Below are 13,990 nucleotides of genomic sequence, written 5' to 3'. Positions count from 1 at the left end.
TACTATGTCGCTTAGCATAGTACACTCCAGATCCATCCATGTTGTCACAAATGGCAAGATTTCATTTTTTCATGAATCTTTCATTTCTCAATAGTCCATTGTATAAATGTACCACTTCTTCTTTATCCATTTATCTATTGATGGACACATAGGTTGCTTCCATATTATTTAGGTTTGTTCTTACATATATATCACTTTATTTGCTAATCATTTCTTCTCACATCTAAGACCTTTCATGTCAGTTTGTTTTTCCTTCTGCCTAAAGTATATTCTTTAAAGTTTTTTTAATAAGAGTATGTTAGTACCAGTCTTGATCATTTTTGTTTGCTGAGAAATGTCTTTATTTCACCCTGATTCTTATATTTTTTCTTGTTATGTAACATTAGACAGACCAATATTTTTATCTTAGCACACAGAAAATATCACTCTATTATCTTCTCCATTGTTATTGTTTAAAAAAAAAAAAAGGGTTAACTGTCAGCACAACTGTTGCTTCCTGAGGGTTATCTGTCTTTTCCTTCTGGCTGTGTTTAAGATAATTTTCGTGTGTGTGTGTGTGTGTGTGTGTGTGTGTGTGTGTGTGTGTTCTATAATTTCACTATAATGTGTTTAAAAGTTAGTTTCTTTTTATTTTTTCTGCTTGATTCATTGAGCTTCTTGAACCTGTGAATTTACATTCTTGGTCACTTCTAGAAAATTCTCAACCACTAACTCTCCAAAACAACCTTGAAACCATGCTCTCATCTCTCCTTTTGGAAGCCTGATTAAATATTACATTAAATATCGCATACACATACTATCTGATAATTCTAATAACTGAAGTTTTGTAGGTATGTTTCTTATGGTTCTCAGTGATGGTGCCTTGTTTCTTTGTATGTTTCATAATTTTCAAATATGTTCTATTAATTGTCCTTGAATTTATTTGTGATTTCTTGGAAGTCTAGATAATGTTGCCTTTCTTCATAGGTCATTTGCATTTGCTTCTGCCAAATGCCTGGAACATTACCAGTTAGGGAATGTTTTCAAATAAATTCATAACTTGTTCTGTTTTGTTTTACAATCCAGGAGATATTACATTTGAGCTACAAAAACACAAAGATTAGCTTGTAGTTACAGCATCTTAATGATTTTGCTGTCTTGCTTTGCTTAACAAGAAAAACATCTGAGTAGGGGAAGGCAGGTTTACTTATTGCTCATCTTTACCTCAATGTATAAACCTTTGTAGTCCCAGCTTAATGTGAAGACATAATCTCTCGTTGAACTTTACCTTGAGTAGGCCCTGGCCTTTGAATTCTCTTCCTCCCACCTCAAGACGATCAAAACATCAAGTTTGAAGATGCCCTTAGGACAAAAGCAGTTTTAAGGTTCTACTTATCTTTCTGGGTTCACATTTTCCTTTCAATGTAGACCTTTTAATTATTTTCTATCTTGTCAGCTCCTTGATGCCTTGGAAATCTCTTTAAAAATTTTATGCCATATTTTAGTTGCAGTCTTTTAGTTAATTTTCATAAGGTTTGATCCAAAAGACGTAGATTGCCATATTCTAAAAAATATCAGTCTCTATTAAGTTTTTAATTTCAATTATATTTTTTACTTTTAGAGTTTCTACTTAATTTTCATTTCATTTAGTCATTCTTATAGTCTCATGGTCTGTACTTAGAGTTTATTTCCCTGGATTTACCTCTTTAAGTATATTAACTATATTTATTTTGTATTGTGGTATCTGAAATCTTTGTGGGTTTGAGTCTCCCAATGAAGTTGCTACTGACTTTGTCATGTTGCCTTCTTTCTTTATGTTTTGTGATTTTTGACAATGAAATTATCTTGGAATTTTACCTTTGGGAATTCTTTTGTAGCCTGAGTTAAAGAACATTCTTTCAACATTTCTGTGTTTTCTTCTAACCAGGTATGTTCTTAATTGAGAATCTAGACAGTGTGAATTTTGTCTGCAAGCCCACATGAGGGTTTATTCATATTTACAAGTTTTCCCCTTTTCTCCATCCAGTGTTAAGAGTCAATACAAGCCATTTTCTCTATGATTTCCTCAATGGTGAGTGCACCATTATTTCTAATTCATCTTTACACTGATGTAATAGCCCTTTGGATCCAAGATTAATGCAGAGGGGTCTCCAATCAGATCCTCCACTTTAGTTTTTTTTTTTTCCTGCTCCCTGCACCACTTAATATTATGAAAATAAGTAGGATGTGGGTTAAATTGCTCTAATAAAGAAACATCAAAATACAATGGCTTGATTAAGAGAAAAATATATTTTCCTCTTACATGACAGTTCAGACGTAAGTAGTCCAGGGCTAGTGAGATGGCCTATCATTCTCAAGTCAATGAATTTGACATATGAATTTTGTGATGTTTTTGTAGCTCAGCCTGACAGGTACTCTGACAGCCCTAACTAGGATAAAATTACATTTCACAATTCTCTTCCCTATACAAAATCAAGTTAGGGTTTTTGCCACAAACTATCATCATCATCATCATCATCATCATCATCATTGTATGATATTTGGGAGGTGAAAATGAAGCAGCATTATTGTGCTCTGAATGTTGTCACTGGTTAGAGGGTCGTGAGGTTAGAATCAGGGGCATCTGCAGTTTTTAGTGTGTCCTCACTGCTATCAGCTCTCCTTCCTAACTGCCAGCCCTGCTGACCAAAGTGACCCCAGGCCCAGGCCCATCACTAAACGCTTCTCTGTTAACTCAAACACGCAAGAGCTTTGAAGAGCAAACAACCTTTCACAGACCTCTATGCCAGCTCCCTCAGCGATCCCACTACCCCCTGACATGTTTTTGTTCTCCCATCTCCTCCCATAATTGAATAGAGTCTAATTCTTAATTTTTTATTCCATAATACTGATCGTGGTTCTGTTGCTTCCCTGATTGAGTCTTAACTAATATGTTTGAAAAAGTGAGCCTCCTTAACAGAAATGAACAACACAATACTGGTGGATTTTTAGGCAGCACCGAGTCCCTTCCTAAGCAGGTGTCCTCTTCATCCTAAAGGCTTAGAAAGAGTTTTCCTCCCTGAATGCTTGAGGGAAAGCCGCCATCATGAACAGCACAGTAACTATCCAGACAAGGAAGTTCATGACCAATAGACTACTTCAGTGGAAACAAATGATCCTCAGCGGCCTTCGCCCTGGGAAGGCAACAGTACCTCAGACAGAAATTCAGAAAAAAACTAGCCAAAATGTACAAGACTATACCAGATGTCATCTTTGTATTTGGATTCAGAACCCATTCTGGTGGTGGCCAGACAGCTGGCTTCGGCCTGATTTCTGATTTCCTGGATTATGTGAAGAAAAATGAACCTAAACAGAGACTTGCAAGACAAAGCCTGTATGAGAAGCAAAAGACCTAAAAAAAAAAAAAAAAAACAAAAAACAAAAAACAAAAAAACGGTGAAAGGAACACAACAACAGGATAAAAAAGTCAGGGGGACTGCAAAGGCCAATGTTGATACTGGCAAAAAGTGAGGTGAAAATTGGACAGCAGAAGGAGTAAAGATTCATCACTGACTTTGTGGTGATTGCACAGGTTTGTCATGAGAGCATTAATAAACTAAGAACTTAAAAAAAGCAGTTGTTGACACTCTTTCACTCACCTTTCAGTCTTCAACCTCCTCACTCTATTTTCCACCCCTACAGAAACAGTTCTCAATGTTATTTTGCCTTGTAAACGCTACATATGCTTTTACACCCTTGACCTCTGATTCAAGTAGGGTCCAGCCAGAAAGTGGAAAGAAACCACATAGGATACTGAATATAAGGAACTGGCTAGGCTACACTGTTGTTGGAAGGCCGAAAGAACCAAAAGAAGACCCCGCGGAAACATATTTGCAACTACAGGATTGCGGCTACCACCTCGGGCCGTGGGAATTAAAGAGAAGAGAATGGGTTCCCAAAACCTAAGAGTTCAGAGGACAAACCCCCAACAGCTGGTTCTTGGATCTCTGAGAGGTTCTCAGCCTAGTGCCCAGAAGGCAGGACCCTGTGGGCAAGATCCAATGCATGGGCTCTGGCTCCTGGTGTTTCTGAGAGGGCACCAGGCTGGTGCAGGGAGCTTCATCTCTTATTCTCATTTCCTCCCAATTTTAGCTCCAGTTACACCATATTTCTCACTTTCAACACCAACATAAGCCTCGTACAGACTTGCTCTGCTTGGAACACCATTTCAGTTCATCTGTCTAGTGCTTTGGTGTTTATCCCTCGAAACACTTCCAGGACCCATCTGTGAGGTCTCCCCCCACCTTCTGGATTCCGAATGCATGACGCCCCCTTGTGGTCCCTTCGGGAGGCTTAGAGCTGGGCGGAAGGATGTGTGCTGTTCGGCATTGGGCCTTGTTGCCTGACCTCTCTCCCTGATGACCTAATTAATGAGAGGAGGCGTGTCAGCTGAGGGCGTGTAGCTGCAGACCATGGGCGAGGGCCGGACCAGTGGGCAGCTGCAGTCTCACGTGGGAGACATCTGTTCCTGTTGGTCAAAAGGAACGCGAGCCAAAGAGGCCAGAGCTCTTTCCCAATAGCTTTACCATCACAGCTTCTCCTTGGGCCACTTCCAGTCATGAAGCCCCTATTGCTGACTTTGGCTGTACTGCTGCTCTTGTCGCAGCTCACTCCAGGTAACTTGGACAACTCTTCCGGGGAGGGACAGGGTGTGAGTACTGAGGCCTGGGCACAAAATCTCAAGGGCAGGGAAAACAGGCTGCCAGGCCTCAGGTCACCTTTGGGAGCCACGTGGAGGAGGCACCCTCACCGGCAGCAGGTGCCAGATCTCAGGTACCAGCTATGACATCCAGAGCTTCCAGCCAGCCACCCATCCCTCCTCTCCCAGAGAGCATGCACAGCTGGCCTAGCGTGTGAGAAAGAATGAGAGGGGTGGGCAGGAGAAGCAAGAGGAGAGGATGAAAGTGGCCCTTTCACAAAATACTTCCCGAAATGACCTAGACTGTGTGAAGATCACGAGCATCTTAATGGGAGATAAAAGCTCATATTTACTGTTGCTGCCTCTGTGCCAGACCCTGTGTTGGAAGCCAGGACCCCAGAGACACATGACAGAGCCCTGGGTGAGATGATAAATAGCATTTGCAACCCCAAGTGACACGAGCTGTGCTAGAGAGGAGCCAGGACATTGGGGTGCACATGGCAGGAGAGTCCTCCTAGTGGGATACCCTGAGTCCTGAAAAATGAGTAGAAATTAGAAGGGCAAGAAAAAGAGGTGGAAGTAGGAAGGGTGTCCCGGGCCGAAATCAGCGTATGCAAAGGTCCAGATATGGAAGAGAGCGTGGTGACTTCAGGGAACTGGCACGAGATGGGGGAGTGGTTTAGAGGCATGGCAAGGGGTAAAGCTGAGGAAGCAGTCAAGGGCCAGGTCTTGATGGGCCTTGAATGCTGGGCGAGGGAACCACAGGAAGGCGTAAGCAGAGAAGCACCATGGTCAGACCGTTCTGCTCCGCCAACTCCATCCAGCACAAGCTCTCTGGCCCCTGCTGCTCAACTCCCGGAAGCTCCTGCCCACGCCAAGGCTTTTGTCTAACCTTTCCACAGGGTCAGAATTTGTGAATTTCTTCAAGCAAGCTGACCTCAGCCCTCCTATTTGCCTGTGGCAAATGCATAGAGTGCCACCCACCTGGGGTAGAGAGGAAACCCCTAGAACCTAGGTTGGAAACTGCCCTACCATTTTCTATCACTGTGACCCCCAGCAAGCAGCTTGGCTACTCACAGTTTCAATTTCCTCATTTCTCAAACTGCTACAATAGTGTGTGTGTGGTAATATCGGGTTGTGGGAATAACAATGAACACACTGAAATTTTGGCGTGCAAAAATATATAGTTTCTTAACTATGAGTTTTCCATAACTCATCGGAACGTCCATCCTGCTGGTGAGACAGTTGGGGGCGGGGCCGGGGAGGACACTTAGTGCTGTGCCTAAACTCAGAAGTTAAATATTCATCCTTCCTGCTTTAAAGTGTTTCCAAGTAAAGCCAGTCTCTTCTGAATAAATTTCCATTTTCCCCACTGTCCTTCCCACAATAGTGTCTGGGTTTAGGAGAAAGTAACTTGATATGTCATGATTTCATTAATCTGTTCATTCAGTAAATATGGTTGAATAAACCTGATGTCCAGGCACTGTGATAGGTACAGGAAATAGAGCTGTGAATAAATCAGAACAAAACAAGCAAAATCTCTGTCTCTTTAGAGCTTATATTCTGTTGAGGCAGGCAGAAAAAATTTGGTTTAATAAGTGAAACCTATGGAATGTCGTGTGATGAGTATAATGAATAGAATAGGCAGAAAAAGGGGATAACAAATTCCAGGGGTAGGAAGGGAGTCGTTATTTTAAAGGTGCACCCACGGAATGGCTCGCTGTGGCCTGAAGGAGGATGAGGGGTGAGCCAGGTAGATTTATGGGGACTAACATTAAAGCTGGAGGAAATATCAAGTGCAAAGGCCCTGCGGCAGAAGCATAAGTAATTGGGATGGGGCCCCATGCTAGACCTTCACTGATTTCTATATGTGGTCATTGAGCATCCTGCTGGCACTTTCTACTGGATGCCATGGCTGATAAAATTCTACTCCTGTACAGAGTCCCACTGCCTCAAGCCCTTCGTCTCAGCCAAATCTTCTGTCTGGTCTCTGAGTTTAGTCTATTCACACACCCTCCCACTGCCTTCTGCGTAGGGGTATACTCCTGGCAGACCCCTCAGGTTTTTAGCTCCTCTCTGGTTTTACTATCTCCACCAGAGACACAAGAGAACTTGGAAACCGTCTGGATCTATTTTATGCTGTAGGAGAGCAGAGAGAGATACTCAGCCACTTCCCTCAGCCATATCTAATCCACTCCCAGCTGGTACCATGATCTGCTTGCTGTGTCCAGTCTGTTAGCACTTTCTCTGGGCTATGCTCTAAGAGGCAAGGGGTCAATCCTCCTGCCCTGGAAGTTTTTCCAGACCAGTTTGTAGCAAGAGACCCTCTCGTCCCTGCTTTTCCCACTTAGTTATCTCTATGTCCTAGGTGTTCAGGTCGAGGAGCAGGCCACTAGTTGGAAAGGACTGGAAGACCTTGGTCCCTAGCCTGCCAGTGGGCCCATCCTCAGCCTGGATGGTGGAGGTGAGGTGTAGGTTCTAGTAGAGCTCTCAGGCCTGTTGCTGCTGTTGCTACAAGAAGTGGAGTCAAGCGCCCACTTGCCCCAAGGGAGAGCATTTCTCTTCTGCTTTCTGTGGGGTGTGATGGTGTTTACAGAGATAGAATGGAAGTTTTCTCTAGCTGGACCCTCAGCTTCTCCTCCTGTGACTTAGAGTGAGGTAGTATTATCTGAATCCACCAGTTAAACCAAATAATATATAAAGGAACTCTTCGAAATTGGAAATTCTGACTGTTCTTGTTAAATTTTGGCTCTTAAAATTATTGTCTTGCTATGAACTAAAACTACTGTACTCACATTTATAGCAATGTATTATTTGTATTTCTTCATAGTTTCATTGCTAAGACACCCACATCCCGAAACACCCAATTTTCATCATGCCTAGTTTTAAAATTTGATATCACTAGGTATTCTTTTTTTTTTAATTCTCTGAGGTAACTACCATTATTATTCCCTAATTTACATATGAAGAATAAACCATAGCAGAATTGACCAATTAAATTGATAAATTAATGAGCAATGGGTAATAAATTAATCCCTCCTGTGTGCATTATAATATGTCCTTGAAAATAAGATGTCTCACCTCAAGAATGGGTTGGGGTGAGGGTGGCTGATGTCTGGGAAGGAGTCTGAGGGAATAGAGGGGAGGGTTAGTTACCATATCTAATAATAGGTCAAGAGGCCAATCTGGAGGTGGCCTGGCTTCAGATGCCTCTCAAATTCAATCATATGCTAATATGAGTTTACCAATATTCAGAGCGAATGACCAAATTTTCACTGAACTTCCTAATTCAACATTTTTCTGACACTAAAGAATAAATGATTGTTTACCTGCTTAATAATCTTTTTATATGTAAGGGACGACTTCTTGAAAAGCCATGCAAGACTTCTTTTTGGGTTCTTCCTCTTCCACCATTTCCTTAATGACTTGATTAATCACCAGAGACAAATGTAGACAGAACAGTTCAGTCCAAAAGAACAAATTTTGCTGATTGCATACTCAAGGTGAATTTCAGCATGTTCTACTGACCACTGTATTTCTTGCAAATTGGTACCTGGGTCCAGAGATTTGATCAGGCTCAAAACTTTTTGACAAAACTTTTGGTGTTGATAATGTTCTTACACTGGGAGACATATAATATGTTTGTTGCCTCTGATTTAGTGACAGTTATAGTCATGGATGCTCAAAGCCTAGACGCATTATTTCTTTGGGCATTACAAAATGGTAATCTTTTATTATGTGATTTTTACTGGTTAGCTGGAATACTAATATAATAAAGACACTTCTGATTATCTACTATTTGCTTACTCAGCAGTACAGTACATATGGGAAGGACAAAATAAATGCTTGATGATTTTTCTTTTTATATAAATCTGCAAGATAATGATTTATTTTCCTATCATCCTCCAAATGTGAAAAAATTGTTTTTAATATCATCATAAGCTCATGGATTTAAATATATTTGATGTACATTCATTCACTGCAATCTTTACTCTTACTGAAACTCACCTTGTCTTATCCTTGGCTCGTGGGAGCTTTTTAAATATGGCACCTGAGCCTTATTTGACATCTCTGCTAGTCCTGGATAGTTTCCCTGTAATAAAGTCCATCTTATAAACATCACAATGGATACACTGGCAGTCAGACAAAGTTAGATATATTAACGTGCTTCAGCAAGGAAAATACACACCAGAGGAACCGTGGGTCATTGGTGACTATAGGATTAAGAAGAAGGGCAGAATTTAAGTAAACATGTAAATGAAGCAGTGTTTGATAGACTTCAAGGCAAGGGAGGGCCACAGGTCAGTGCGTAAAGGGGTAACATCTAGCCTAGGCTGAAAAGTGGGTTCAGAGTCCCATTTCCAGGGAAAGTACAAAACTAAGAGAGATGTAGCATTTTGTATCCCCAAATCCTTTCTCTGACCTTCTGCCTTTAGCTCTGAAATCAAGGCTGCTTTTCTTCATTGAATGATGTCCTTCCTCAGGGAAGAATGTAATGTTCCAAACTTGCCAGTATCATTTCAAATACAAAGTTTCTAACAGGTTGTGATTTGAGAAAACAAAGCTTCTTAGCATTTTGTCATTTTCTTAAGTAACAAAAGCAGTTTCACTGGTTCACAACTGGTTATCTGGTGTGACTACCTGTTCTAGGCTCATCTTGTACAATTCTCGCTCAGATCTTGAATTAGCCATTTCTTCAAGAAGCTCTGATTTTTTTTTTTTTAGTAGGAAAATGGTATTTTAGAACTATGATCCAGTAGTAGAGGTATTCGGTGCTACTAAACTGATCCTTCTTTCTTTCTTCATCTTTTCAGTAGACAGCTAGTTGGTAAAGTCAACACATTTAAATATATATAGAAGACCTCATGGATTAATATTGATTCTTTCTATCCAAAGTGAAGACTACAGGATTTATACTTAAAATATTCCACATTATTTCTGCATTTTCTTTCTTCTGCATCAACATTCTCAGATATACTGTGAACTCTTATGGCATTTTCAAGTCATCTATTATTTAAAGAACATTTTCTAGAATTATAGTTTGAGTATTTTTTTCCTAATAGCTTGCTTTGGTTTTCTTTCTCAAGGTCTCATCTTGTCTCTACATTAAATCTCTTTTGCCTATCTTACTATATCACTTGCTATTAAATTTTTCTTATTGTTTCTTTTTTGATCAATTTTACTGAGTTACAACTTTCATAAAATAAATAAAATAAAATTTACACATTTTAGGCACACAATATGAGCTTCAAAAAATGTAGACATTCATATAATGACCACCACGATCATAGTATAATTCATTTCCATTACCCCAAATAGATCTCCAGCCCCTTTGTAGTCAGTCACCTCCCCTGCCTCCCAGCCACAAGCAACCACTAATTTACATTCTGTCAATCTAGTTGGCCTTTTCTAGGATTAGAAAAGACAAACAATCATTTTTAGCCACAGGAAATGCTGTTGCCTTCTGGCAAGGAAAAGCATCTAGCCAATCATAGGAAAGGCGAGCAATAGTAAATACATATTCAAATCCTCGAGGTGTAGGGAGTTGTATAGAGTCCTTGAGATGGTGGTTCCTTTTCATGTCCCACCTCACTGTTTTTCCAGGGTTATGAAACTGGCTGGTGGTAGATATACTGAAACTATCCTCCCGATTCAATTAAAACTTCTCCACCGATATTGTCTTAGAATAGTCTTTAAGTTTTCTTTACTGAGAAAAGAAGAAAAAACTGTGAAGTTTTCTTCACCAAGCTCCATTTCAGAGAGTCCAGAAACACCAGGTGTCTATACTACATCTAATTGAGGCGAACGTCCAAATTTCTCTCAATATATTTTTTCAGAATCTGGTGCCTATGACTGTAGTTAGCTCAGGTTCCAAAGAAGTTTTAAAAGATAATTTTTTTAAAAAAATAAACTTCTGGTGTTTGTACCTATGTAAAAATGAACAAGTGTTAAAGATTTCATTTAACTCATAATGAGAGAAGGCAGATATTATAGCTAGGTCAAAGCACAAATATATATATGGAGTAAAGAAATGTCAAAACGAATTTACAAATAGATAAAAATATTTTGCAGGAGAAGGGAGGATATCTATTGAATCTATGGAACAGAACGTATTTGCATAGATACAGAAAATAATGATTTTTAAATTACTATCATTTATCAACAATTCATAGAGTTGTAAAATAACACTCGCATAATCAAAATTAGTTAACTCTGAAGGTTGTGATTTATATAGATCAAGGACTCTTGACACTATTGGTAATTATTGACATTTTGGGCTCGATAATTCTTTGTTGAGGCTCTCCTGTGCATTGCAGGATATTTAGCAGAATCCTTGGCCTCCACCCATTAATTGCCAGTAGTACCCAGCTGTGACAACTAAAAATATCTCCAGACATTTCATTGCCAAACATCCCCTGAGGAGCAAAATCTCCCCAGTTGAGAAGCACTGCTCCAGACAATGTAAGTTTCCACTGAAGCACAAAATTTCCCCCATATTGGACAAAAAGATCATCTCAAAAGAATTTATTCCTGATCATAAAATAAACCTAGCCTAAACCATCAGCAGAAAGAAAGAAGAGTAAATGACAAGTTAATGAAATCGAGAATAGTCGTGGCACCAAACCATCTAAACAAAATAGTTTAACTGACACAAATAGAAGTGACAGACTGTATTCAGCTAATGGGCATGAGAGACCATGAAAACCAGAGTCAGAGCAGTCTTGGAGTTTCTATAGAAGAAAGAGAAGAGGGAGGTACATGTTTTTGTTTGCCTCAAGTACCAGATTTCATCTTTAACTGCTAAAAACTTGTGGATGGAATAGTTGGGAACTGTCCCAGATCTTCATGCTTCTTTATTGACAGCACTGGTGCAATCACATCCCCAAAACTGTCAGAATTGTTCTTTTAAGAGCTATTTTTGCCAACTTTGTAGTTTGTCAGTTAGTCAAGATTCTGGGACAGGAAATGTATCAAAAACAATATGGATGGGTTGTTGTCTGGGGCTGGGGGGAAGCAAGAATGAGAAATTATTGTTGAATGGGTATAGGGTTTCAGTTTTACAAGATGAAAAAGAGTTCTGGGGATGGATGGTGGTGGTGGATGGAAATAAAAATAAAATTATGAAGAGTGATGGAACGTTAGAGAAAATCATCAAAAATTTTTTTTAAAAACCAAGATATGAATGGACCTTAAAAACATTGCTAAGTGAAAGAAGCCAGACACAAAAGACCACATATTTTATTATATGATTCCATTTGGCATAAAATATACAAAGTATACAAACCTCATAGAGAGGATGGCAAACGGGTGGTTGCCTAGGGCTGGGGGTAGGGCAACATGAGAATACTTAATGGGTGCAGGGTTTCTGTTTGGGATGATTTTAAGCTCTGAAACTAGTTGGTGATGATGGTCATACAACATTGTGAATGTACTTAATGCTCCTGAACTGCACACTTTAAAATGCTTAAACTGGTGAATTTTATATTGTTTGTATTTTACCACAGTTTTTCAAAAAGGAGAGGGGGGAAAAAAAGACAAAAGAGGGCAGGGTTAAAGGCGAGGGAAACTGAGGACCCATCTGTTTCAAACCTTTTACAGACCTTTCAAATCCAGACCCTACCTCTTCTTAAGACCGACATCGTCTCCTTTCTCCTTTCTCTTTCGTGTCAGGTGACAGCCAAAAATGCTGGAATCTTCATGGCAAATGCCGTCACAGATGTTTCAAAAAGGAAAAGGTCCATGTTTTATGCACAAATAATAAGCTATGCTGTGTGATGCCCAAGAAAACTCAGCCAAAAGAAAGGCCGTGGTCATTTTGAGTTCTCTGAAGCCTAAAGCTATGAAAACACAGATGAAGCTGTTGTGAGTCCAACCCCAGTGGATTCCTGAGTTTGATCAATAAACACCTCTGGCTGATCCCCGTGTTAGTCCGTTAGTCTATCCCAACAGTTCTCTGGAGGTCCCCTTTCAGGTGGTTTGTGAAATCAGAACTATTTTCATAATAATAATAATAACAAAACATTATTTTCCTTTTTTCAATCTCACTCTCTAACAAGAGTGCAGTGGAATTTTCTGGAATCTACATGACATATGATGATATCATTGTCCTCTAATGAATGATGTGGTTATGTATCTTCATGTTTCTAGAATCTTTTAAGGTAGAAGGCTTAAAGTATAAATGTGTTCACTTTCAGGCTGTTCTCAGTAATTCTACTGTGCTCTTACTCGACATCTTTAGTTATGTTATTAATCTTATTATCATCTAATAAATTATTACTTTGAAATTCCAAAATTTTCCTCATACCTATTTGACAGACTACAAAAACTAAGAACATTTTGTTGTCTTGATTTGCAGATGTATCAACAACCAATATCAACTGGCTAACAGAAGGGTATGTTCTCCTTGAATAAAAATAACAATTATTATAGTCTTTACAGTCCTTTTAAATACAATTTTTAGCATACAATAAAAATAAATAAAATGTCATGCACAGAAGAAGGAAAGTAATGTTGAAAGAGATCAAGCCACAGATTTAAGAAGTTTAGTGTAATCAAATAGCTAACAGACAAAAATAAAATACTTCCCGATACTCGTGAATATTTAAAAAAAAAAAAGTTCAAGAATTTTATGGAGAAAATTAGAAACTCTTAATGAAAGACAATATTGAAAAACCTAAATTAACAGAGAGACATACCAATTCATGAATTGGAAGACTCAATATCTTAAAGATATTAATTCTATCCTAATTGTTTCCTAGATTCAATGAAATTCCAATCAAAATCCTAACAAAATTTTTTCCATAACTTCATCATGTGGACATATAAACAAATATCATGTTAGGGACATAGACATAGATGACAAAACTATCAATAAAGCACAAATTTAGGTTAATGGCTCACTCGAAGAATATAGAAAATGGAAGAAGTAATGCTGATATTCTATTTTCTTTATCTGGATGGTAGGTATAGAGATAGGTTATTGTTTTTTATACTTTTATTTATTTTTAAATATATTTTGCCCTCTTGATATATAATAAAAATTGAGCTCTAAAAAGGATAAACACTATAAACATTAAGTGCTTTAAGAATCATAAAACTAGAAAAGATGAAAAAGCTAAATCAGTCAAAAAGGTCTAGAACAGAAAATATTTGAACATTACATGTCCTATACAGGATTATTTTTTTCAGAATATGTAAAGAACTCGCAAAACTCAATAATAATAATAAAAAATCCAGCAACAAAATGAGCAACACTGTTGAACCAACACTTCACCAAAAAAAAAAAAAATACATGTGGCAAATAAACTTATGAAAATTTATAAATATTAGAGA

The 13,990-nt window shown here is 38.7% G+C and overlaps 1 protein-coding gene and 1 pseudogene across 1 annotated transcript; both read left to right on the top strand.

The window, feature by feature from the left end:
* The first annotated feature begins 2,188 nt into the window (after nt 1–2,188).
* LOC107512865 lies at nt 2,189–3,489 on the top strand (annotated as a pseudogene).
* A 1,087-nt stretch (nt 3,490–4,576) lies between these two features.
* On the top strand, nt 4,577–12,525 carry DEFB123 (defensin beta 123). Its single transcript, XM_016148803.1, has 2 exons — nt 4,577–4,634; nt 12,329–12,525. The coding sequence occupies exons 1-2, from the start codon at nt 4,577–4,579 to the stop codon at nt 12,475–12,477; spliced, it is 207 nt and encodes a 68-aa protein (XP_016004289.1). The 3' UTR covers nt 12,478–12,525.
* Nucleotides 12,526–13,990: the final 1,465 nt, after the last annotated feature.

This window comes from Rousettus aegyptiacus, unplaced genomic scaffold, assembly GCF_014176215.1.
Source record: "Rousettus aegyptiacus isolate mRouAeg1 unplaced genomic scaffold, mRouAeg1.p scaffold_m13_p_12, whole genome shotgun sequence".
NCBI lineage: Eukaryota > Metazoa > Chordata > Mammalia > Chiroptera > Pteropodidae > Rousettus > Rousettus aegyptiacus.
The sequence above is the reverse complement of the archived record's forward strand: the minus strand, read 5'-3'. Positions and strand labels throughout refer to the sequence as shown.

Bases quoted from the DNA above. Each gene is read 5' to 3' on its own strand.
- DEFB123 (XM_016148803.1), top strand. From the start codon at position 4,577: ATGAAGCCCCTATTGCTGACTTTGGCTGTACTGCTGCTCTTGTCGCAG. The intron at 4,635-12,328 runs GTAACTTGGACA...CTTTCGTGTCAG, and splicing joins CTTGTCGCAGCTCACTCCAG to GTGACAGCCAAAAATGCTGG.